General features: G+C 29.6%; 2 protein-coding genes and 1 pseudogene across 2 annotated transcripts; 2 read left to right on the forward strand and 1 right to left on the reverse strand.

Moving 5' to 3' along the window:
* The first annotated feature begins 1,039 nt into the window (after positions 1-1,039).
* Positions 1,040-17,277, forward strand: LOC113373470 (low-density lipoprotein receptor-related protein 4-like). Its single transcript, XM_026613765.1, has 36 exons — positions 1,040-1,071; positions 4,839-4,924; positions 6,524-6,740; positions 9,033-9,247; positions 9,354-9,483; positions 9,548-9,654; positions 9,723-9,903; positions 10,271-10,421; positions 10,542-10,678; positions 10,752-10,943; positions 11,047-11,233; positions 11,295-11,448; positions 11,507-11,716; positions 11,791-12,136; positions 12,203-12,337; positions 12,409-12,514; positions 12,583-12,733; positions 12,815-12,976; positions 13,054-13,269; positions 13,350-13,451; positions 13,529-13,710; positions 13,785-13,947; positions 14,023-14,156; positions 14,240-14,433; positions 14,510-14,685; positions 14,756-14,880; positions 14,969-15,121; positions 15,194-15,363; positions 15,441-15,564; positions 15,651-15,748; positions 15,826-15,951; positions 16,018-16,135; positions 16,201-16,465; positions 16,530-16,778; positions 16,860-17,038; positions 17,116-17,277. Exons 1-36 carry the CDS (start codon positions 1,040-1,042, stop codon positions 17,275-17,277), a joined length of 5,835 nt encoding a protein of 1,944 aa, XP_026469550.1.
* Positions 17,278-17,766: 489 nt separating this feature from the next.
* LOC113374078 overlaps positions 17,767-26,545 on the reverse strand; it is an 11,473-nt pseudogene continuing 2,694 nt past the window's right edge.
* On the forward strand, positions 24,151-24,754 carry LOC113374081 (H/ACA ribonucleoprotein complex subunit 3-like). The gene is made up of 3 exons (XM_026614336.1): positions 24,151-24,387; positions 24,461-24,503; positions 24,596-24,754. The coding sequence occupies exons 1-3, from the start codon at positions 24,334-24,336 to the stop codon at positions 24,691-24,693; spliced, it is 195 nt and encodes a 64-aa protein (XP_026470121.1). The 5' UTR covers positions 24,151-24,333; the 3' UTR covers positions 24,694-24,754.

Genomic DNA, 26,545 nt, shown 5'->3' on the forward strand with positions numbered 1-26,545 from the left:
CTATGACTGTTCAACAAAACTTTTTAATTTTATAATTGATTACGAATCACGATTATGAGCTAAATTTTAAATTTAATAAAAAATCAGTACTTTCACATTATAAAATAGAAGAAAAATAAACTAAAGGCTCTATTATAATTTTCCAAATGTAATTTTCAAATATTGTTTATATAATCATATAATTTTTGATATGCTATTGATAAAGCCATACAGAAATAGATTTATCGCATAAACACGTAATTTGAAGAAAATTAGAATAAGAAAGAAATAAAATTAAAGTTTAAATTTCTATAAAATCATGAAAATTATTTTAATATGATTTAATTTAAATTTTGATACCCAACGATAATTTACTAGTCACGATTTTTGTATTATTAGTCATCTATTTTTAAAAAAAACTGAAACTTGAACTATATATATATATATATATATATATATATATATATATACATATAATTAGCTAGACGCATTTGCTATAAAAATTTGTTTACCTCAATTGGCCATAATCTTGTGTTATGTGTGATATAATGAGTCATCAAAAAAATACATAATAAAAGCATTCTATATATGGAACATTTTGTTTAAATTCACCTAAAGTCAAAAAATCACATCTCCTGCGCAGGACCAACGAATCCCAGAGTTCGGCCCAATTTTCTTCATCTGGCAGATCCTGTATCAGTTCTGACAAACCCTCTCGCCTGAACGCTTCGCTGTCATGTGAAAAATTAGAAAAAAATCTGTAGAAACACTTATATAAAAACATAAAACTTACTATAAAAATCGTGAAAGATTTTGCAATCATTTTTAAACTAAGGTATGAAATGTCTTTCCAACAGAAACGTGTTAAAATCGTGACGAACGCAATCAAGTGAAGTGAAGATTTAGTTTAGCTCATTGTTGTAAATTCTGGACTATTTTGGTATAAAAACAAATATGTCATACAAAAGAAGATACTTACTTGCAAAGTATTTGAGATAATCAAATATAAATTATAGTTAAATTTATTAAAAATCATGTATCTGGATATTATCTTGCTGACATGGCTTACAGTTACAATAAATGCGAGAAAAGGTAAGTTACTTGCAGCATCTTAATTTGATAATCAATTAATTTATCAAATTATCAATTTAATACGGTATTTATTCTATTCTTGTTTTAATTCAATTTTAAAGACTGTCAATGTCTAAGTCGTTTCATATTTAAAAATGAAATCATATTATGATCTGTAAGCATATTCCTCAAATCCAATCCTCAATTTCTTTTCTAGAATTATAATATTTAATGAAATTTGATAATAATTTATTTCTCCTGTGAAATAGTATTTGTCCTGATTTTATAACACGCCTAACTTTGGTTGTTTTAACAAAATTTTCAAATAATGAAAAAATTGCATATACTCAACAAAGCATCATTACAATATAAACTATCTTTAAGGTAAATATTTGCCTAATTTTGCTTCAAATATTTATTTGACATTAATGGTTTTATGAAATATCAAATACATGTAAGAGTGCGCAAGCTCTGTGAAAAGGGGCGGAAATCTTATAACGTAATAATACTAAATTTCTTAAAAAATCTTGTTTTTATTTCTCAATAAACATTGAAACTATAAGTTTCAAAGTATTAGAAATTTTTTTTAAAAAAATTTAGATTTTTTGAAAAAATATTGCCATTGCATACGAGGGCGTTTTCAGACCTTCTTACACTTGCCAATTAGATTATAAAATGATAATAAAATATGTCTTATTACCGAGGAATCGTTTTTTTGCTGGACATTGATAGTGAGGGATAGTTCATTCAAGAATTTCAGCTCTTGCGATGTAGTCTTCAATGTACTTGTTGCTGTGAAGCTCGTTTTTGCGCCTGCGCATTCGCATTTTATATTATATGTAGACAATTAGTCAATGATTCTGTCAGGGAAGACAAACAGTTTTGGGAGTTACGTCGTAATTAACCCGTATTGGGAAGAAAAACATGTTTGTAATGAAAATTGCATGGAAATCATGAAACAATAAAGAGTTGTACGCAGGACATAATTGTCATTAACTTCTACGTGGTTTAAATGGTATATCTATCACTTCAATTAACTCGTATTGGGAAGAAAAACATGTTTGTAAGCTTTTGTGATAAAAATATGCATGGAAATCGTGAAGCAAAAAAAGTTGTACGAAGGACATCATTGCCATATACTTCAACGTTGATGAAAAGCCAGTTTTCGTACTGGACCATGGTTCATCTATTACTTCGTCCTAATATAATTTCGTCATTAACTTTATAATTTAATCATTATTTCATCATTAACTTTATAATAATAACTATTATAATTTCATCATTAACGTAGGATAAATTATAGTAATCGCAGAAAAACAAAAATAATTTTTTTATATATATTTACGTTTCAAAACACTGAACACTTTAGCATACCTTATAAAAAATGGATATAGGTCTGTGTATGTGTGTGCGGATAAAAATTTTCATCGATAATTTTGGGAATACGGATTAATCGGTTTGAATAATTCAAAAAACATTCGATAAGTTTTGGTGGGGAGATGTACTGATTTTGGCAGAAGCAGATCCAGCCGTTTCGAAGATTTTGGCAAAAAGTGTCAAAAATAGTGATTCAATATTTGAAATTATAGAGCACCCGATTTGAATGATTCAAAAAGCATCTTATTTCTATTAATCAAATGCAAAAACTAGTAAAGTTTTGGAAATTGCAAGTTTTAGAGACGCAATAAAAAAGTAAAAAAAGTGCCATTTGGGGGTCATTTTTTTTTCAATTTTAATTTTATTCTGCCATCTGTATATGTAATTACATTGAGCAGAGAATGCTGACAAGTTGTTTACAATTCGTTATTTACAAATTAGTAGATACCCCCAGTGGCGTATCTACTAGAGCTAATGTAATAAAAAAACTAAAAACAAAAAGGGGGAAAAGCAATAAAATTATGTAAACTGAAAGTATTATAGTTAATTAAATTATATTAGGTCTCCGTGTATTTTTCTTCTGAGCCTGCTCGGCTGGCCTTCCTGGTATAAATGATATGCTAGTTGGTTAGGATGTACGGTCAAAAACGATCATTAAAAATATTCGCATTAAATTATGAGATATTTTATAGAAATTTTAATAAAATGTACAAATTTTGTTTAGATTTTTCTAGGTTTCGTACTAATATATTTATATATTAGACCGCGCCGCGGCGCCAACTCGCTTCTATATTTTATATCTGTGCAGTTAACCTAGTGCGATTGCTTTAAAAAAAAGTTTAAAAGTTAAAAAAAATTCTTTTCCAAAAAAAATAATTTTCGGTACAGGAAGTTCCAGCAATTTGCCTGGAAGCACGATGCCATGCACCACTAGTTTAGATTTTTCATTTGTTGTCATTTCGCGAATTTATCTTATAAACTGGTTAAGATTTATTAGGCAATCATTTAACAAATTATTGTTAAATTCAACTATGTTCGGATAGCCAAAACTCGTATGTGTAAATATAATCTACTCTGATAACAGAATATTTTTAAAATAGTTATTGGCTTTCTTTTACAAAATTAGCCATTTACAATTAGACATATTATAATAGAAGAAAAAATTTACGCGAAAAGAGAAAATACAGGAAACTGAAAGCCAAAGGACAAAATCAAGAAACATGGAAACAGAAGTTCGGAAAGGAAAATACATAAAATAAAAAAAATGAGGGGAATAGTGGTAATGGGAATGATAGACGAAGCGTAAGGAAATCATTTATTTGTGGTCGATCTCACACCATGGACCTGCCTTCGGGCATACTACGATTTATTATTATTGTATTATAATACACCTATACTATAACATTTTCCATGACAAATAACTTTATAATATAGCAGATTTTATTTCTACAAAGCTTTCAATTCCGTAAAATTAAATGTTTCAAAAATAGAAAAAAGAAAATATTTTATAGATATCTGCTGATGAAGACATAAAATTACATGTCAAAACTTTATTTGATGTTATGTCTTCTCCGATTATATATGTAATATGTATGTATGTATGTGTATACACACGTGTGTTATATACTTATTTTCCCCATCAACTTCAAAATAAACGGTTCGTACATCAAAGATTGATTTTCCGTCGTCGGAAAAGCGTCTCGTACAGTTGACAGTCTCTGTGGTACATCGCCCACGTCAGGCGGCGTCGCTATCGATCGCTCCCTCGGACGCCCACGAGATACGCAGCGTCAAGTATTTTGTGTGTGATATTCTTCTAACGTGAATTATTCTTCGGCCATCTAGCTACATCTCACTCTCATGCTCATGTACCTTATATACAAACCCACACATTATATATATAGTCCTAGAGCCCTAGTATATACATGCATATATACAATAAAACAATGTATTCTGAAGGACTGATTTCAATCTATTTTTGGTCCACCCACAGACAAAACTTTTTCATAAGAAAAAAATGTAATTTTTAGAAGATGCCTAATTTTTGCACATCTAAAATATCTCGTTTAATTTATAGAATTTAATCCATAATTATAATTTACTCTCACGGTCTTAAAAATCAAGCCATTTTTAAATTTCACTATTTTTTCACTATTTTTGGGTCCTAGTCCTATCCTTAGTATATACATATATACAATAAAACAATGTATTCTGAAGGACTGATTTCAATCTATTTTTGGTCCACCCACAGCCAAAACTTTTTCATAAGAAAAAAATGTAATTTTTAGAAGCAGCCTAATTTTTGCACATCAAAAATGTCTCGCTTAATTTATAAAAATCATTCCATAATTATAATTTACTCTCTCGCACTTAAAAATAAAATCATTTTTAAATTACCACCCTTTTTTAAGTATTCTCACAGATTCAGATTCCATACCAGATCCCATTGATGAATCTCCAAATTTGGTAATATCTTTGGTATTGCCAATTTATCGTGGTAAATTAGTAAAAACATACATTTTCAAATGTAACACGATCTAAAATCCAGAATATATGCCAGATCCTATGATCCAATTGATGTTCTAATTTGGTAAAATATCGTGGTAAATTGGTAAAAGCATATACTTTCAAGTGTAACACGATCTATAATGAAGATTTCATACCAGATCCTCTTGATTGTTATATGTAATTACATATATTTTGAATAAAACAAGATCCAAAATCCAGATTACATGCCAGGCCTCATTGATTAATCTTCAAATTTGATGAAAAATGGTTGTAAATTGGGAAAAACTTATATTTCCAAATTTATCACGACCTAATATCCAGATTGCATACAATATCCCGAATAATAGAGATTTGGTTTGGTTAACATTCGAGTTTGAAAAAATATTGTTATAAATTGGTAAAAACGTACATTTTTAAATATAACACTATCCAAAATCTAGAATTCATACCAGAAATATTCGAATTTGGTAAATGGTCATACTAAATTTGTAGAAATATATGTTGTCAGATATAACACAATCTAAAACCCAGATTTTATACCAGACCCATTGATTAGTATTCGAATTTGGTGAAACTTTGTGGTAAATTGGTAAAATCATATATTTTTAAATATAACACGATCTAAAATCCAGATTTTATACCAGATGCCAATGATTAGTATTCAAATTTGAAATTTGTGGTAAACTGGTAAAAACATAAAATTTCAAATATAGCACGATATAGAATTCAGATTTCATACGAGATCCCATTGATTAATAATCGAAAAATTCATACCAGATTACTACTCGAATTTAGAGAAATATCATGGTAAATTGGCATGATACCAACCATATATCTTCAAATATAACACGAACTAACATTCCGATTTTATACCAGATTCAATTGGTTAATATTCGAATTTGGTAAATTATCGTGATTAATTAGTAAAAACATATATTTCCAAATATAATTCGATTTGAAATCTAGATTTCATACAAAATTCGAATTTGTTATAGTATTGAGGTAAATTGGTAAAACATGTTTTGATGTATCAAAGTTAACAAGTCATTTTTTAAATTGAAACTAAGCCAAAACAAATTAGTATTTGATAAAATTGGTAAAATTTCTAATTATTTGTTTGTACCATATAGAGAAATTTATAATATTCTTTAAAAAAAATACTATACAATTTTCATAAAAGCATTTAGAGTCTAAATTCAGGACGAAAAATCGTTGAATCATTGTTTATAAATTATAAAAAAATTTAAATGTTTTATTAATTGTTATTATCGAACAATCTGTATCATTATTGTTATTATTATTATATTGCAATAAAAACAATTATAATTATTATATCTGTGATTATCAATAGGGATGTTTTGGTTTATTCGATTTCGTAACTATTCACGTAACACCGCCCATCATACGCCCACTTGCGAACAAATTTTGATCCATCGAACGAATTAGTTTAAGATTAAATTACCTTATGCAAATTTGTAGTACCATGAAAATAAATTACAGAGTTGATAAATATAGAACTAACAAATATATCTTTAATCTTAAAATATCACGTGGATTTTCTGATTAATTTTATTTTTATTTGTTTCAGGTCAGGGTGATCAAGTTGCAAGAGTTAGAAGAATAGATGAGTATGACAGGGTGAATATCGGAGATGATGTTGAACAGAATTCGTTCTTATTAGATTTGCCCATAGGATTATTAACGCCGATTGATCAAGATCCAAAAGCACAATTATGCAATGGATCTTGCAAACATGATGAATTTATATGCGACAAGACTTGCGCCTGCATCAAAGCCGATTTGAGGTAAGGAATAGAATTATTTTAATTCCATAATCAAACTTTCTAATTTTAATCCTATTCTTAAAATTAAATTTATTTAATTTTTTATAAATTAATTTTTTTTTCAAGTTACAATATTTTATCCAACAATACTCCTTAACTGTACTGTGAATACATATTGCCAATTAAATGTGAATTTAAAATTTTCATAAATAATCTTTCATTGTAATTATATTCACTTTTCTAAGTTACTTAACTTAAATTACTAATTAAGAAAATGATTCAAATTCCATTCTATTATCATTCACAATAAAAAAAATTTTATCGCTGATTGTAGTTCTAGTTTTATATCTTACTTTTATTACCCTAGTTCATGAATAAATTGATTTAATGTAACAAGAAGGCAGATAATCAAATAATTACTGATAAAATTATAGAAATAAAGAAGTAATTAAGCCTAACTATTGTACGATTTTATATTACATATTGGATTTTTACGTAACCAACGTGTCATTTACATAACAAACATAGTATTTGTCTTATGGAGTTTGCAGGAAAAATATTGCTGATAAATTATCGTGGTGAACATTTACGTAATATCGTTATATAAAATTTCATATCTATTTTTCTGAATTGTCTTTATTGATCTGCAAGTTCGTTTATGTGTCATATATTGTTAATTTTAAATTACGGTAAAAGATACAGCATTGATGATAAGAAGTTTCTTATAGTTTTGATGAAATAAAGATTGATCTCTGGTATATTAGATAATATATATATATATATATATATATATATATATATATATATGAGTAAGTTCTTGTAAGGCGATTCATCAAAGAATAAAAAAAAACATAGATTTATAAATTAATCCTTAATTCCAAACGTTTCGACATTCAATTTAATGTCATCAGCAGTGGATTTTAAACAGTGTAAAAATTAATATAACCTGGTAATTATAAGATGAAATTATAAGAGGTTCGTATAATTACCTGGTTATATTAATTTTTACACTGTTTTTAGATGCACTGATGATGACATAGAATTGAATGTCGAAACGTTTAGAATTAAAGATTAATTTATAAATCTTTGTTTTTTTATTCTTTGACGTATCGTCCTACAAGAACATACTCATATTTCTCAATATCAAAAATAACTACTAAATCATATATATATCTATAATTGGACCTTTGTGCTTTATTTTACCCTACCAAAAAAATGGTTCTACCACAAAAGTTATGTAACCATTAAATTTAAGTTAATTACACAATAATCCAAAATAAGTACAAGGGCAAAAAATCATTATTTAGGGAAAAATTTTAAATATCAATTTATCTCTATGTTACTGTTCCCAATAATCTGTGGTTAGTACATTAGAACTATCAATGACTTCCTGAAATGCAAATTTTAAAATCAAACAAATACAGTAGTTGTTATTATAAAAAAGATGATTACATTTGAATTGAGTTGAGTGTGGAAATTGAGACTCATTATTTTTGTCATTTAACACAGTTTAACGCTTATAATGATGTACATACATATCTACATGGTATAGAAAGTAATAGCAATAAATATTATGAAAAACATTAATAATGACTTATCAAAACGATCTATAATATACAAGACAATGTATGTACAGGACAACGTCGGCCGGGTCAACTAGTATATATATATATATATATATATATATATATATATATATTTATATATATATTTATATATATTATGCGTGTGTGAATATAAAACCAAATATAAAAGCAAAAAAATTGGGCATTTTCAAAATTGTCAATTTTTTTAAATTGGCAAATTTGGGAATTTTCCGATGCGTGAAAATCTATGATGGGCAAAACTTTTCCAAAAATTAATTGCACCATTCGACAGCAAAAAAATCACTGATAACGACAGTAAAGAGAAATTTTAACTTTTTTGCATTCTTAAAGGAGTCGGTGCTGACCATACATATAGTTAGCACCGAATTTGACCCCACCCATTTATCTCGAGAACGGAAAGAGCAAAAAAATTTTAGTTTTCACCAATCGACAGCAAAAAAATCGTCAAAAAATCAGGTCATATCAGTTTTGCCAATTTCCACCATCGCGGTGCCAAGTATATTCACGTATATTTAGACGGTATATAAAATAATGGTAATACATTTTATAAAAAAACGTTAATAATAACTTATCAAACCGATCTATATTACACAGGACGACGTGTATACAAGACGACGTCTATCTAGTATAAATATATTACGAATATGTTTGAATATAAAATCTGAATATGGAATATAAAATATGAATATGTTAATTTGTTTCTCAGATGTGATGGAGAAATTGATTGTGAAGCCGGAGAAGACGAGTCCGAGTGCGGAAGCTCAGAGGAATCCTTGTCGGGCGGCTTCTTGGGCCCTCGAGGCCGCTGCGATGAGGCCGATGATAAAATCCGGTGCCCGTTGTCCGGACGGTGCATTTTGAAAGACTGGCTTTGCGACGGGGATGACGATTGCGGGGATTTTTCCGACGAAACGCATTGCGGTGAGAAAATTAATTTAATTTTTCAACTAACGAATTATTAAATAAATTAATAAATAGTTCTCGCAAATGCTTGTATAATTACATAAATAAAAATTTCTTTTTTCAGGGACCAGTTACAACTGTACATCCGATCAATTCGAATGCGCCAATGGTTTATGCATTCAACAAAGCTGGGTTTGCGACAACGACAACGACTGCAAAGATTACTCCGACGAAATCAATTGCAACAAAGCAGAGTACGTATTCGATAATAACAACACGTATTAAAGTATCCATTCTCAACGTATAAAAAATTCACAGGTGTTCTAAGGAGCAATTCCATTGCGGAGATGATTCCTGTATATCATTAGCTTGGCAATGTGACGGCCAAGCTGATTGTATCGATGGGTCGGATGAACATAAATGCGGTACTTAAAACAATTTTTGATAATTATTTGATTTTGCTACAGATTTTATATTTATTGTTTTTTAATAGAAAAACCTTTGATCGAGTGTGGGGAAGGAGAATTCAAGTGTGGTGGTCGAAGTAGTGTCAAGTGCGTCAAAGCCCGATTCAGATGCGATGGGGACAATGATTGTGGGGATTGGAGTGATGAGGCTGAGTGCCCCAGGCCGACGGCGATCACCGGATCTGTTTGTGTCGTTGGAGAATTCAAGTGAGAGGAAATAATTTTATTCAGAGAATCACTTTTAAACAAAACAACATGAGTTTGTATACAATATTTGAGGCATAACAAATCAGAACCTGAAACATTGATCAGTATTATTTTGGAACTATAGAAGTTTAGCTATAGAAGCTTTCGAAATCGTTGAATCTCTAAGTCAAATAATATTACATAACTGAATTACTTGATGAAGAATTCAATTTGTATATATATATTTAAAACAATTTGGAAGCGTTTCAAAACGTCTAATAAAATAATTATATTTTTAAATTCTCATGGTTTCACTGATTGTTACGTTTATAAATTATTATTTTATAATGTTTATTGCCAAAATTAAATATTTTGCCTTTTTTATCAGATGTAATGACAACATGTGCGTTCCTGATCGATGGCGTTGTGATAAACAAAAGGATTGTAAAGGAGGTGAGGACGAAGTTGGCTGTGATGTTGAATATTCAAGAACATGTTCTCCTGAGGAATTTTCTTGCAACGATGGAAGATGCATTTTGGTAAATAATTGTCAATTTTTAATTCCTTTTCCTTGAATAAAAAATACTAAAAAGTAAACTAGTAATCTAGGGATAGAAAGAATTTTTGTCCTGTCATTTATTTTTTCTTCACTATTTTAGCGAACTTGGGTCTGTGACGGTGTTGCCGATTGCTCCCAAGGAGAAGACGAAAGTAAATGCATAGTAACCTGCGAAGACGGCCAATTCACATGCCAAGCAGTATCCAATACAACTAGTCCCATTAACACAGCAAATAGGTAAACTCATATAACATTTTATATATACATTATCTGTACTTGTACATCTGTAAGTAAAATATTTATTTCACAGATTGTGCGTTGCTCGGAAACATGTCTGCGATGGTCAGAAAGATTGTCCGAGAGGCGATGATGAATTGTCATGTCCAAGAAGACGCACCTGTGAAGCTAAATCGCCTTGTGAGCAACTTTGCATTACGACTTTTGATGGCAAAAATGAATGTAGTTGTCATGCAGGCTACAAATTGGGATCAGATGGACACAGGTAAATAAAATCCGTAAATTATCTCATGTAACCCAAACCGATACGCCAAGATATCAGAAAAGATAGTAATTTTACTTTGTTACTCATAATTTTCTTTTTTTAGTTGTTTAGATATAGATGAATGCCTTTACCAATCCGATCCGGTTTGTTCGCAAACATGCAACAATACCATTGGATCTTTCATATGCGGCTGCATGACTGGTTATATTTTGAGACCTGATCTTAGAACGTGCAAAGCAATGGGAGCTCCTCCGACTTTACTATTTGCCAACAGGCAAGATATCCGGCAGGTAAACAAAACAAGCAATTGGTTGTTCTAATTATTTTTTCTAAACATTCTTTATATTTAAGGTTTCATTGAGTAATAATAAGTACACGGCGATACTAAAAGGACTGCATAATGCAATCGCCTTGGATTATCATTACAAGAAAAATATTGTGATATGGTCAGATGTGGCCAGTGATATTATAAAAGGAGCCTACATGAATGGAACAGGGATTAGAGGTTAATTTACAATGAAATGTAGTGTACGCATCACTCTAAAAATTCTATAAATTATCAGATATTGTTAAATGGGGAATGGAGTCTCCAGGAGGTGTCGCTGTTGATTGGATACATGACCTAATATTTTGGACGGACTCCGGCACGAGACGTGTTGAAGTTGCCAATTTGGATGGAAGCCAACGTGCGGTCATTGTCGCAAATGATTTGGATAAACCGAGAGCCATTGCTGTACATCCAGGCGAAGCAATGGTATTTTGGACAGACTGGGGTAATTATAATAATTATTTAATAAAATAAAATAATTTCTACGTATTTGATACAAATATTCTATCTGTTCTTCAGGACCTTCTCCAAAAATAGAACGTTGTGAGATGGATGGCTCCTCCAGAAGTAGTATAATAACAGAATCAATTTTCTGGCCCAATGGACTAACATTAGACTACACCACAAGCAAAATATACTGGGCGGATGCTAAGCATCATGTTATAGAATGTTCCTATTTTGATGGCAGTGAAAGAAAGAAGATCATGAGTAAAGGGCTGCCACATCCATTTGCAATAACCATGTTTGAAGATGCAATTTACTGGACTGATTGGCACACTAAAAGCATATCGACTGCAAATAAAGCAACAGGAGCTGGTCTAAGAACAGTGCATGCGGGTTTGCACTTTCCAATGGATATTCATAGGTACGTACTATTATATAAAAATATTTGAATTGCATTTGAAATAAAGTTTTATATTAAACTTTGAAGTTACCATTCCCAACGACAACCTGAGTACAACTCCCGATGTCCAGGAAATCTAGGCGGTTGTTCACACATGTGCCTTCCTAATCGGAAAGGAAGAACCTGCGTTTGTCCAATCGGAAGGAGTTTACTAAAGGATGGGTAAATATACAAACTTCAATACCTCACTTTTTATTTGCTTTATATTAACCCTTAAATTCTTTCTATTATAGGAAAACATGTTCTAATATCGCTGATAATTTACTGTTATTCGCAAGAAAAAAAGATATTAGAATACGCCAGTTGCGTCAGGTGCCTTCCGCGTTAGATGTTGATATGGTAAGAGCGTTAAATAATTTTATTGTTAATAATAATATATATTATTAATGAAATATATGAATTTTCAGGTTGTTCCCGTAGACGGAATAAAATCTGCAGTAGCCCTAGCATGGGACTCAAAAACTGAATCCATATTTTGGTCTGATGTCGACCAAGATTCAATTAGTTCTGCTCACTTGAATGGCAGTAATCAGAAAGTTATTGTGCGAGCTAATTTAAGTATGTGGAAAATTAACACACTACAAATATATAATGAAGTTTTTCTCTTCTGAGATTAAAATTGTATTTTTTGTTGAATAGTTTCTCCAGCCGGCTTGGCCTTAGATTGGCTCACAAATAAAATTTATTGGACAGACGCTGGAACTAACAGAATAGAAGTAGCAGACATCGAAGATGGTAAACGGTCACTTCTTGTTTGGGACAATTTAGACAAACCACGAGATATTGTTGTTGATCCACCAAGTATGATAATTTCACAAATTTTAGATAATGCATAGTTATCAAAATTCTAATTAATTTGAAATATATTTTTGTAATAGCCGGGTATATGTATTGGTCTGATTGGGGTCCAAATCACAAAGTCGAGAGGTCTGCAATGGATGGCAGCCAACGTAAAATAATTATTTCAGAAAATCTCACATGGCCAAATGGTTTGGCTATTGATCACGATATGGGGCGAATTTATTGGGCCGATGGAGGGACAAAGAAGATCGAATATGCTAAAATGGACGGGAGTGGCAGAACTGTACTTCTGGGTATGTAAAATAATATATAAAATAATAATGGTAAAAATTATGTGTGAATTGCTTGTATTTGAAATTGTATTTAATTTCAGAATCAAGTTTGCAGCATCCATTTGGATTAGATGTTTTCAAGAGCAACGTATTTTGGACTGATTGGGAATCTTATAACATAGAGAGTGCACATAAATCAACGGGTGAGTGAAATCCAAATTTTGTTATAATATACAACTAGATTAATTTAACATTGAGTCTAAAATGTTTTTTTTTTCAGGGAGAAATCGAAAAATAATTCGTGCCAATTTATCTGGACTAATGGATGTACGGATATATCACAGAGAAAGAAAATATATGAAAACAAAATGTTCTCAAAATAATGGTGGATGCGCACATCTTTGTCTACTTAAACCAAATAACGAACATAGCTGTTCTTGTCCTATTGGAATTAGGCCATTGGTAATACCGTTAATTAATTTTTAAATAAAACACGATCTTGTTTAATATAAGTCATATTTTTATCTTACGAGCAGAGTAATGGCAAAGAATGTGCTGAACATCCAGAAACATTTTTATTAATGGCACATCGTGTAGATATAAGAAGAATTTCTTTAGATGTTGAATATATTGTTGATTTTGTTCTTCCTCTCCCTGCATTAAAAAGAGCAGTTGCACTAGATGTGGACAGAACAACAGGTAACAAATTATTTTATTAACCTAATCAGTATTTTCAGAAAAAATATAAATTTTGTAAATTACTTTTATTTTTAGGTGACGTTTATTGGACTGATTCCTCAGAGGATGTTATTCACAAAAGTGATGAAAACTTCAAATCGATGGAAGCTATTATCAAAGATGGTTTGGACAATCCAGATGGTTTAGCTATAGATAGCAGCGGTAGAAAGGTAAAACTTATTGAAGATTTATTTATAATAATACCAACAAATAATTAATCGCGTAAAATCACTAATATTATTCTGAATTTAAGATGTACTGGACCGATTCAGCAAGACACAGTATAGAAGTGAGCGAACTAGATGGATCAAACAGAAAAGTATTAATTTCATCAGATTTAGAATCGCCGAGAGCTATAGTTCTTCATTACAAACTTGGTCTAATGTTTTGGTCTGATTGGGGCCAAAATGCAGCAATAGAAGTTGCTGATATGGATGGATCTAATCGGTAAATCTTGGGACAATCATAAATCAACTTTTTGAATTTTTTATATAAATTTAATAATTATCAATTTTCATTATAGTCGTAAGTTGATCTCTCGGGGTCTAGTCTGGCCCAATGGTCTTGCCTTAGACTACGAGGAAAATAGGCTTTATTGGACAGATGGTCGAAATAAATTGATAGAGTCTTGTGATTTGGATGGAAGAAATAGAAAAACAGTTTTGGAAGTGTTACATCCTTATGGAATTGTCATATTTGGTATGTGAAATCGAAAATTAATATTTCATGGATATAGAATTTTTTTATAATATTTTGTATATGCTTTCAGAAAATTACATGTACTGGACTGACTGGAAAACAAAATCAGTGCACAGAGCAAATAAGCATGATGGTTCAAATGCGACTGTATTGCGCGATAAATTGGAAGGACTAATGTCATTAGTAGCTATTAAGGTATACAGAGAACAATTAATTAATCATCCAGTTTATATCTGAACATAATTTATTTCATTTCCATTGTTTGGTTATGATTATTTTATAGAAAGGAGTTGATGTTCCCGAAAATGCTTGTGGTACAAATAACGGTGGTTGTTCGAATTTGTGTTTAAGAAATTCTAAAGGTTTCTCATGTGCCTGTCCTACTGGTGTTATGATGATGAATGATAGTAAAACCCAATGTCGTCAGCTACCAGAAGTAAGATCAAATAATAATTATTAAATAATTCAATTCCAAGGGAATTTTAAAATATTTTTATTATAATTTCAGAGATACTTATTATTTACAACCCGTTCGTCTTTATCGCGAATTTCATTAGATACGACTGAAATATTTGATTACACTTTGCCAGTGCCCGACCTACACAACGCAATTGCTTTAGATTTTCACAGAAAGAAAGATCTTGTATACTACACAGATGTGCTGCAAGATATAATAAAGTAAGACTTAATATATTTTAAAAATTAGGTAAGTAACTTTGATAAAATTAATCTAATGTGTTCTTCTAATATTTTAGAAGCGTAAATGTTAAAAATCTAAGTGAATCCAAAACAGTTATTCAGTTTAGGCTTAACACACCAAATGGACTGGCTGTAGATTGGATTGCAGATAATATATATTGGACAGATTATGAACTAAAGGTAAGTTTAAATAAACCTGACCTGAATTTCTTTCAAATACTCGCCCTTGGGCAAATTTATTTTAATCGAAAATCGATCATTTTTAGGTTCTCGAAGTGGCACGTTTTGATGGCACTTGTAGGAAAACAATTATAAATAAAATGTTGGATGAACCGAGAGCTCTAGCACTATTCCCAATGAAAGGGTTGGTTTATTAATAAAAAAAACTATATATAATAAAAATTATTGCATAATGAAAATAAATTTTATATTTCGTTATAGATTCATATTTTGGTCAGATTGGGGCGATGTTCCCAAAATAGAACGAGCATCTTTAGACGGAACTAATAGAAAAGTTATAGTAAGTGGAAATATGGGATATGCACATGGATTGGTAATAGATTACAGGTATTTTGGATAAAGCATTTTTTTCATTTTTGATTATCAAATATAAACAATTTTATAATTTTTTAGTACCAAGAAATTATATTGGGCCGACACGTTAAAAGATCGTATAGAGTGTGCTGATCTTAATGGTAATAATCGTACCACAATTATTCAAGAAGCAAAGCATCCATTTGGAGTAACACTGGTATAATTATTTTTAAATACGTGATAAACATAATTATGCAGATAAATTGTTTATCTTGATTTTAGCTCGGACAATATATCTTCTGGACGAACTGGTTCAAGAAAATGATTATGCGTGCAGATAAGCGTACCGGCCAAGGAATTATTACTTTTAAATCTGATCTTGTAGGAGCCATGGAAATTTTAGCAATAACACCGGAATCCCAAACTGGCTGGAATCCATGTGCCGAAAATAATGGTTATTGCACACATTTATGTTTATTCCGATCGTGGAAAGAAGGCTACTTTTGTGCTTGCCCGGATGAAGCCGATGGAAAACCGTGCTTTTTGGGTAAGAAACTAATATTTTTCATGATGGTTAAAAAATAGACTTTGTATGTATATCTTTAATAAAGAACCCAAAGAACGAGTGAAGTCCAGAGCTGGTGAGATTGGCACTGAATACTTTGATGAACCAGATGAAGTAGCAGAGTCAACACATCATGGTAAACTCGATTCTTTATCAAAAACTTCTCACACTTCTGGAAGTGGACTTCTAACTCACGGCATGAAAGGACGTCTAACTGGGGTCAATTCTACAGCAGTGCTTATAGCTACAGCTGTTTTGGGTTTGCTACTTCTGGCCGTAGTTGTTATCATCATTGGTATGAAAATATTACCTTACTATTTATAATATAGATGCAATAAAGCATTATCAATAGTGTTTAATTATATCTTCGTCACAGTAATCATGTTTAATAAGAAAAAGATGAACGATAAACATAAATTTGGCTCCGGTCGAAATATCCTCACATTCTCTAACCCTAACTACAGCGTAAATACATCCGCTAACTCTTCCAAAACTAATAACGGTTCAGAGAAGAAAATGGCCTTATGGAAACGTATTAAATACGATAAAAATCAAGTACGTCCTAACTAAAATTTTAATAAAGTCAAATATAGTTTTCAATGTCTTTCCTAACTGATTATCTTTTATTACAGGACCGTGTATACGAAGACAAATCTTCAACGAATTCCCCAGAAGGAACTAGCTTAATTCCTGGTAGATCTCGATCTCCAGCGTCCTCACCAGGCGACCCTTCCAAAAGAATCAACATTAGTTCAATTGACGAAATATGCCAAATGCAGAGTATCCCATTATAAGAAAAATGTGTAAATGGTATAAAAATATTAATAGATCGGCTATAATCCAGATTAATGTCGAGGGTATGAAAGGATTCGTTGAATTTCATCCATAAGAAAACACGTATCAAACTAATCTCAAATATGCATTTACAAATCGTTCCGGCCTTACGTCAATTTGGGTTGTAGTCGTAAATATATTTTGTATGAATAGAACTTGTAAATTTATTATCATGTTAAAAACACAAAGTTATTATATATGAAATCAATTATATTTGCAAATGTATATTATTAATTATATGTAAAATGTGTAACATTTGGCGTAAGAAATTTTGAATGATATGAAATGATATATGAATGATGTTATCAAAATTTATTTAATAAATATTTGAATGAACAAATTTTATCATTTTGTTTACGATTTAATAAACTTTAATTACAAAATTAAATATAAAATTTGTAACATGGAATTTTCTAATTTAATTTGTATATACTATATTTACAAAATTTTAACTACTATAATTAATAAGCGTCTTGTTAATCGTCACTTGTGATGTAGTACATAAATTTCTTTGAATACTCGTAAGTTACAAATAGCACTGGTGTAACCGGAATTGTTCTAATAATAGTTGGTTTTAGACCATTGTACAAAGCTGTAAAACCTGCAAAACCAAGTCATCTTCAGAAAAGTATATAGGCTAAATATAATTATATATTCACTGTATAGCGTACCGTCTTTTCTAACAATATCCATTCCAACTTTAAACATGTTGTCTTTAGAACCAGTAATTTGTACTCTAGATTTAATAACATCTATTGGAAAAATTGCAGTCCACAACGTAATACCTCCTACCGAACCTGCAATCATTGTCTTAAAAATGCCAATATCGTCCTTGGTCTGACCTGGTTTTGTAAACATTTCCCTGGTGAACTCGTAACCACCGAAAAAGCAAAAATAACCAGGCATCTCTCTAGCTATCGTAGGTCCTAAACCATTAAATAGGCCACGAATTCCATGTTCACTAATAATTGATTTAGTCAAATTAATCGGGCCGATTTTACTGCCGCCGACTTCTACCACAGAAGCTTCCTTTATTGCTTGCAATTGGCACTTTACCAATTCTATTGGACATAATGAAAATGATACGAAAAATGCTGCCAAGCAACCTGCACTTGCATTACTAAATGCATTTAAAGTCGTCACATCTTTATGGCCGGTTAAATATGCAATCATTTTAATGTGAATAAAATGAACGGACCATTCTACAAAAAACTGGAATCAAGCGATAGCACTCGAGCTGATGTCAATCCTTTTGTACGTATAGTCATTTTTTATAAGTTTTATACGTAATGAAAATTTTTATATATCTTTACGTTCAAAGATTTCTGAATATTTTGGCATACCTTAGAAATAATGGATGTATGTGTGTGTGTGAGTGTGTGTGCGGATACAAATTTTCGTCGGAACACGGATCAAGCGATTTGAATAATTAAAAAAACATTCGATTCTTATTGATGAGGAGACGTGTTGATTAGTTTTTGGCAAAAGCAGGTCTAGCCGTTCTGAAGATACGGGGCAAAAAGTGCCAAAAACGGAAACTCAGTTTTTAAAAGAACGGAGCGTCCGATTTTAATAATTCAAAAAACATTTTACTTGTATTGACAAGATGAAATACTAATTAAATTTTTGGGAAGGCAGGTCCAGCGGTTATGGACTCTCAATAAAAATAAGTTAAAAAAATGTCATTTGGCGGTCAAAAATGTTTATTGAACATATGTACTGATATTTCATAGAGATTTTAATAATGTGTACACATTTTGTGTATTTTTTTTTTGGGTTCCGTACCAAGATTTTTAATTACGGTACGGGAAGACCCAGCAATTTGCATTAAGGCACGATGCCATGCACCCCACTAGTTTAAATTTCTTTACTTTACTATTTAATAGAATAATATTTAGTGTTAGTGGTTACCATTACATTATTTAAAATAATATTAAATCCCTAAAACCTTAGAAACATCTTATATCCTTTACAACTTTCTCATGAAATACAAGTTTATAAAATTAATTTGCATATTGCATAAACAATATAAAAAAAATTAAAATAAAAATATATAAATACCTAAAGATCCAGCTATAAAATCTATACAGCCATCCTTGAAATTACTGCTTTTTTCTTTGGATTTTTCCATTATCACTACTATTTCATCACTTTTTACACTTCCAATAAATAATCAATATATTTACACTAAATTATACGGCCGGCGTACACATGATTACCTAATATACACAAAATAAAGTTTACACATATTTTTTTAACATCTTTGGCTAAAATAATGAATTAAAATGAATTTATATAAATTTTAAAACCATGCATTATTTTGAGGTTATCTCTTGCCATGGTCGAGTTAAAAATGATCTTCTGTCTATATATTTCAAGTGAGAATTATTAGATGGCGCAAATAAAAATTATTACCATTGAAAGAAAACTGGCAATTGTAGGTTTACTTATTTGAAAATAAGTATTATTTTTTATAATAAGAAAACAATATTTTTTGGAAAACCGTAAAGATTTCCGTATCCTGTAGTCTATATTTTTACACCAATCACATATTCCAATTGGATTCTGTTTATTCTTATTGAATTCCAAAGAACATTTGCTTTGAAATTTATTTGCTAGTTATATTTAATTGTAGAATTATATGTGAATGTTTTGATGTTCAGAAATCATTTACTAAAATAATATAGTTGTATCTAATACAAATCTTGATTGTATATTTTTTTCCCAATCACATATTCCAATTAGATTCTGTTTATTCTTATTGAATTTCAAGGAACATTTACTTCGAAAATTTTTACTAGTTATATTTAATTGTAGAATTATATTTGAATGTTCTGATGTTTCAGAAATCATTTACTAAAATAATATTGTTGTATCTAATACATATCTTGATTGTATATTTTTTCCCAAACACATGTTCCAATTAGATTCCGTATATCCTTATTGAATTTCAAGGAACATTTACTTCGAAATTTTTTGTTACTAGTTATATTTATTTGTAGAATTTAATGTGAATGTTTTGATGTTCAGAAATCATTAACTAAAATAATATTGTTGTATTTAATTCAAATCTTGAATGTATATTTTTCCACCAATCACATATTCCAATTAAATTCCGGTTATTCTTATTGAATTTCAAGGAACATTTACTTTTAAAAAAAAATCTTTACTAGATATATTTAATTGTAAAATTATATATGAATGCTTTGATGTTCAGAAATTATTTATTAAAATAATATTGTTGTATCTAATACAAATCTTGATTGTATATTTTTTCCCAATCACATATTCCAATTAGATTCCAGTTATCCTTATTGAGTCTCCAGGAACATTTAATTTGTGTTCAGATGGTCAGAAATCATTCAGCAATATAATATTGTTGTATGAAATTCAAATCTTTATTGTATATTTTTCCCTATCACATATTCCAATTAGATTCCATTTATCCTTATTGAATTTCAAGGAACATTTACTTCGAAATTTTTTGTCTACAAGTTATATAATTGTAGAATTATATTTGAATGCATTGATGTTCAGAAATTATTTATTATTAGAAATAATATTGTTGTATTTAATTCAAATATTCATTGCATATTTTTCCCCCAAGCACATATTTCAATTAGATTCTGTTTATCCTTATTGAGTCTCCAGGAATATGTAATTTAAATAATATTCTTTAAAAGCTATATTTTATTATAGAATTATATGTGAATATTTTGATGTTCTAAAAATCATGTCTAAAGAAATATTGTTGTATCTAATACAAATTTTGATTGTATATTTTTTCCCCAATCACATATTCCAATTAGATTCAGGTTATCCTTATAAGAATAACAATATAAGGATAACAATATATTGAGTCTCCAGGAATATTTAATTTGAAAAATAATCTTCAAAAGCTCTATTTTATCATAGAATTATATGCAAATGTTCTGATGTTCAGAAATCATTCAACAATATATTGTTGGACTTATACAATAGGTATAAGTGGATCCAATTGGAACTATAATAAAGATTTGAATTTGATACAACAATATTAAATATAACATTATATGTAATATAATACAACATATTATATATAATATTGTTGTGTTAAATTCAAATCTTTATTACAGTTCAAATTAGATTCCACTTATACCTATTGTATCTCCAGGAATATTCAAAATAATATTCTTTACAAATTCTATTGCTAGTGACCAAGTTTATATGATAATGCATAACAAAGAATTTTCATATTATGTTTTGTAATTTAAAATATATCTTTGTCATCAATGCAATTCAAAGAAATCATATTTTTATGTGTTATGTGACACCAATGAACGACATATGACCCTTTACGTCGTAATTTTCTCAAAGTGTTAAATAAATAAATACATGAACCAGATTTTTTATAATAATTTCTCAAGCATGATATAATGGACTTTGCTCTTACCGAAGGAGAATATAAAAAATTAATCAATTTTGCTAAAAAAAAAATACATGAAAATATATTTTCATAATTGGTTTTAACTAACTTTACTAATAAACAGTTGCATGTTGTTCTCAAAAAGTTATTAAAACATGAACAAAAGGTTATATAAGTTTTATTTAAGAATCATTAAAGTCTAATACATATGTTGTTTTTATAATGCTTATATTAAACCAACTATAACTACTTAAAATTAATCAGTAAAAACGTATTTCATTAAGTTTATGAATATGTGTTTAATTCCTATCACTATATCTAAAAAATTTAAAATAATACTTTAATTCATAAAATACCATATCGATTAAAATTCAAAAGGAATAAAAGATCATAAACATCACGAAGCAAAGCTTGTGAATATTTAAAAAAATCATTTCATTACTGTTTAATTCATAAACAGCAAGTGTAAAGTGCAGCATTGTTTAAAGACGTGAATAACCAATAGTTAGTTACTGATAAGAAATCAGTTGAAAACTAATTATTCAATCTTTATTTTCAGAATGCACGTGCCTTGTAGATGGATCTTCTAGGCCGATCTCCATCCACAGTTGGAGCATTTTTCTGTCTCCAATGGCAGCAACAAAGTATTCCAATGGGAATAAAACCAGAGCACAGCAAATTCCACAAAAAGTATAATTATTTTTTAATTCGCCAACTCTGCAAGATGGACATTGACCCAAAACAAGAGGTCCTCCGCCTGATATTTGGTTAAGAGTTATAGAAGCAGGTACAGGAGCTGGTTGTTGCTGCTGAAAAGTAGATAATATATCTAGTAGCCGCCTTCAAAAATAAGATGACATGGAAATATATAAATATAAATAAATTTGCACATTGTAGAAGAGCACAAAAACTAATCACATCTTGCAAACAGTTTTTTATTTTTTAAAATCAAACAAGAAATTGGCTTACATACCCACACCCACTTCACACATACTTTTTCCAATGTTGGTGTCAAACGATTTAAAATAGTTTGAAACGTCTACTCAAAATTATCGAATCGCACTTTCTGGTTAAAACAAATTTCTTCGTTAGAAAAATAAAAACTATGTAAATATTAAACATTATAGAGATAAACCACAATTGCTCAAATAAATACATTAAAAGATTATATTTTTAGTTAACATTCAGTTGGATTCTGCGAAATGTTTTTATCCGACCGGACACGAGCAATTTCCGATATAGATAAAATCGCTAAAATTGATCGAAAAATTTGTTGATCAATATTTAACATATAAAAATAATGTAATACCATTATTTAAGCTAAGAATATTTATATTTCTAATAAACTTAAACCTTATCGTTCAACATCGATTTTGGAACCCTTTGGAGAGTTACGTAATAATAGAAGCCAAATTAAACTTTAAATAAATAAAAATATTATATTATATTCTGAGTAAATATTTTTTAAAATATATATTATTACTAATAATAATGATGGTATTTATGTATAACAAAGCGCATAATTTTAAATGAGAAGATTTTTGTGTTTTATGTTACGTTTGTGTATTATGCATACATAACACATTTCAAGCGGGGAATCCCAAAATTCTGTATTCTAACAATAAGGGAACGCCTCAGACCGGGAAGAATTTGCATATATAAATGAGAAAAATATAAGCAAAAATTTAGTTTTTTGGGTTTAAAATTTTATGTTGTTATTACTTGATCGTAAATGAACTGCTATTTTAAAATATTTAGCTATACCTAATTAATTCATAGTCAAATTTTAGTACTAAGAACTCGAATATTAGTTAGATATAGGATCGTATATTTAAATACGTATAAAATAAACTATTATTGTAGGCGTCTGGTTTAATTGTTGGGGAAAACCATCTATGTATGCTGGGGGCGCACTTGAAACTTGATGCACTGGTGGATAGTATTTATTCATATTGTGTGATTCTGATTCCATTTTTATTAAAAATGTCAAATGCTATTATAAACTTTATTAAAGTTATAAATCTAAATAAAACTGAAGCACTCACACTTAAGCTTACGTTAGGTCAACGTATTGTAATACAATAACTCTTCAGATAGCAGAATCCTTATCTTAGTTTGAAAAAAAATTGCAAAGCAAAATAAATATGAGATTGGATAAGGAAGAAAACCGACTTAACGGCGCGATGTGATGGCGCTAAGTTTAAATCCGTTAATATATCAAATAGAATACAAAACTCAAATTTTGTACGGAAACTTTTATAACATGTTATGATTGTATGTAAAATATTTATTAGTAAAATATTTTATTAGTAAAATATTTACAACTTGAAGACTTTACTGTGAATAAAGATTTTCATATTTGGCGGTTGGCGCTGTTGGCAAATTAGTTTGATCAAAAATCACCAGTGGCGCTTTTGCATAATTCTCCGTGTGGGTAGTTGGCAGCATTGTAAAAAGCACGTGCATTAGCTATTACTTCACAATATACAGTCGAAACTGGAACCTTAACCTGCAAAGTATAAAACGCGTTGAATAAATAAACTTAAAATCTACGAGTTATTTATTGTACATACGAATTTATAAATCAAGAGCAAAATTTATATAATCCACCATGTATCTCATGTACTATCTCAATGAAAATGGAAAGCGAATGTATACACTCAAGGTAAGCTCTACAAAGTTTTATTAAATTAGTCAATATGCCTGAATAAATAATAATTCTGTATTATTATTCGTAGAAAGTGGACCCTGCAGGAAACCCTACGTTATCAGCTCACCCAGGTATAACACGTGCTTTATTTTATTTGTACTATATTATAATTTGTATTAACTTCCAATAACGTCATTTCTTTTCGTCTTTCATTTCTCTACAGCTCGATTTTCACCAGAGGACAAATATTCGCGACAACGAATAACTATTAAGAAAAGATTTAACCTTTTGGTCACCCAACAACCTGAGCCTGTATATTGAATTATTTTACCCCACTTTTATATTGATACTGTATTAAGATTGATTTTTATGTAATGAAAGAAACGAATAATATAAAATTTATTTACTTATAGAAATATATACATTTTATTAGTTTAATAAAATAGATTTAAATACATATGCAAAAAGTATCTAACAAGATATGTTTGCTTAACACTGTAAGATCTTTTTTTTTTAATAACTTAGTTTCATAAATGTGGATACAATAACTCATAATTTAACAATGTAACACTCCAAGTATCTGCATAAACTGATTAATAATCTTTCTATCATAATAAAGAAGTATTAACCACAATAAATTAAAACAAATGTCATGCAAAAATTCAGTGCAAAGAATCGTTAAGTTACCATTAATTTATCAATAATCACAAGATTCGTATGTTGTTTGTGATGTACATTTAGAATCTAGCATTTCATATATCTACATTATATTTACATAATATGCACATTATGAATCCACTTTATTTTTTAATATAGTAATAAGTGGTCATATATAAAACATAAAACCTAAATGATATTTGAGCATTATACAAATCAATTTCACATACAAAAAAACAACACAAGGCACTTTGTGCATCACACAAAATGCTTGTCTTGATATGTAAAAGCTTTATAACGGTACCCCAACAGATGCAAAATTTCACAACGCCTTAGTATTAATAATTAATGATTAGATTTGTAGATAATGCAATGCATCATTACAAATTATAATTGTGTATCCTTCTGGATTAGGAAATTACTAGCTCTTATACATTTAGAGGAGTTTTATAAAGAGCCAACCAAATCAATTTAATACTCAATTGACATCCAAACTGATGAAGAATGAATTTATAATTATTACTGAAAATCTAATTGTTTTCTACTATGAAAATTTCGGGCCACTGATTTGATTTGCAAGTTAGCTATAATTTCAAAACACATACCTCTCATTTATATGCATGCTGAAGTGAACATTCCACCGTGAATGATTTATGGAATATAACAATTTTATTAGTACAGGAGACTGTTTATGGACCTCCAGATCATACAACTCCTAACAAATGTATGAGAATTGCAATATATCTATTATTCCACTGCAAAACCACAAGTTTCTTCAACAGCTTGAGTTAGTTTATCATATAATAATTGATAACTATCATATGGAGGCATATCTATTCTATTGAAGCATGTGTGAGCTTTTGGTAAATTTTGTACAGGAACATCTGCAGTTAAATGGATGGTAAATAATCGAGGTCCTGCCGCCCCAGTAGATCCTTGAAGAGCTTTAAACCCTTGTAATGGAACTCTTGAGGAACCGGTTACAAATTGCAATAATCTGGCTCGCATTTCTTCTGTATAGGACTCAACAGCCTAAAGAAAAATATTCAAATGAAGCAAAGTTCAGTTTATAGAAAAATATTATTTATTAATATCATACCAGCCAGAACCAAATAACTTGTGGAGACTCAGGAACACAATGTTTAAGTCGTGTGTGTGCCTTCCAGTCTGCTACATCTATCTTACTAATTCCGCTTATTATAAGTTCTAATTCTCTCTCATCAAATGGTCGTAAATAATGTGATGGAACTAATTCACAAAACCCTAAAACATATATAAAAAAATGTTTATTATAATTTTCTACTGCCTGTAAGTGATTCTTTTGTATAATTATATACCTTTATGCAAATTCAAAAATTGTTGTTCAATGCCCCTCATAAAACGATAATTAACATATAATTTTACATATTCACGTTTATTATCTTCTGTTACAACAATGGCTGCACCACCTGGTTTAAGTTCATGAACCTTTAGTACACCGAAACTATTTACTTCGACACTAAAGGTTGTATCTATA

Source organism: Ctenocephalides felis, unplaced genomic scaffold (genome assembly GCF_003426905.1).
Source record: "Ctenocephalides felis isolate EL2017-DRISC unplaced genomic scaffold, ASM342690v1 CF-g0.4_SCAFFOLD_01604, whole genome shotgun sequence".
Lineage (NCBI taxonomy): Eukaryota > Metazoa > Arthropoda > Insecta > Siphonaptera > Pulicidae > Ctenocephalides > Ctenocephalides felis.

Bases quoted from the DNA above. Each gene is read 5' to 3' on its own strand.
- LOC113373470 (XM_026613765.1), top strand. From the start codon at position 1,040: ATGGCTTACAGTTACAATAAATGCGAGAAAAG. The intron at 10,422-10,541 runs GTAAATAATTGT...TCACTATTTTAG, and splicing joins ACGATGGAAGATGCATTTTG to CGAACTTGGGTCTGTGACGG. The intron at 12,515-12,582 runs GTAAGAGCGTTA...ATGAATTTTCAG, and splicing joins CCGCGTTAGATGTTGATATG to GTTGTTCCCGTAGACGGAAT.
- LOC113374081 (XM_026614336.1), top strand. From the start codon at position 24,334: ATGTATCTCATGTACTATCTCAATGAAAATGGAAAGCGAATGTATACA. The intron at 24,388-24,460 runs GTAAGCTCTACA...TATTATTCGTAG, and splicing joins AGCGAATGTATACACTCAAG to AAAGTGGACCCTGCAGGAAA. The intron at 24,504-24,595 runs GTATAACACGTG...ATTTCTCTACAG, and splicing joins TACGTTATCAGCTCACCCAG to CTCGATTTTCACCAGAGGAC.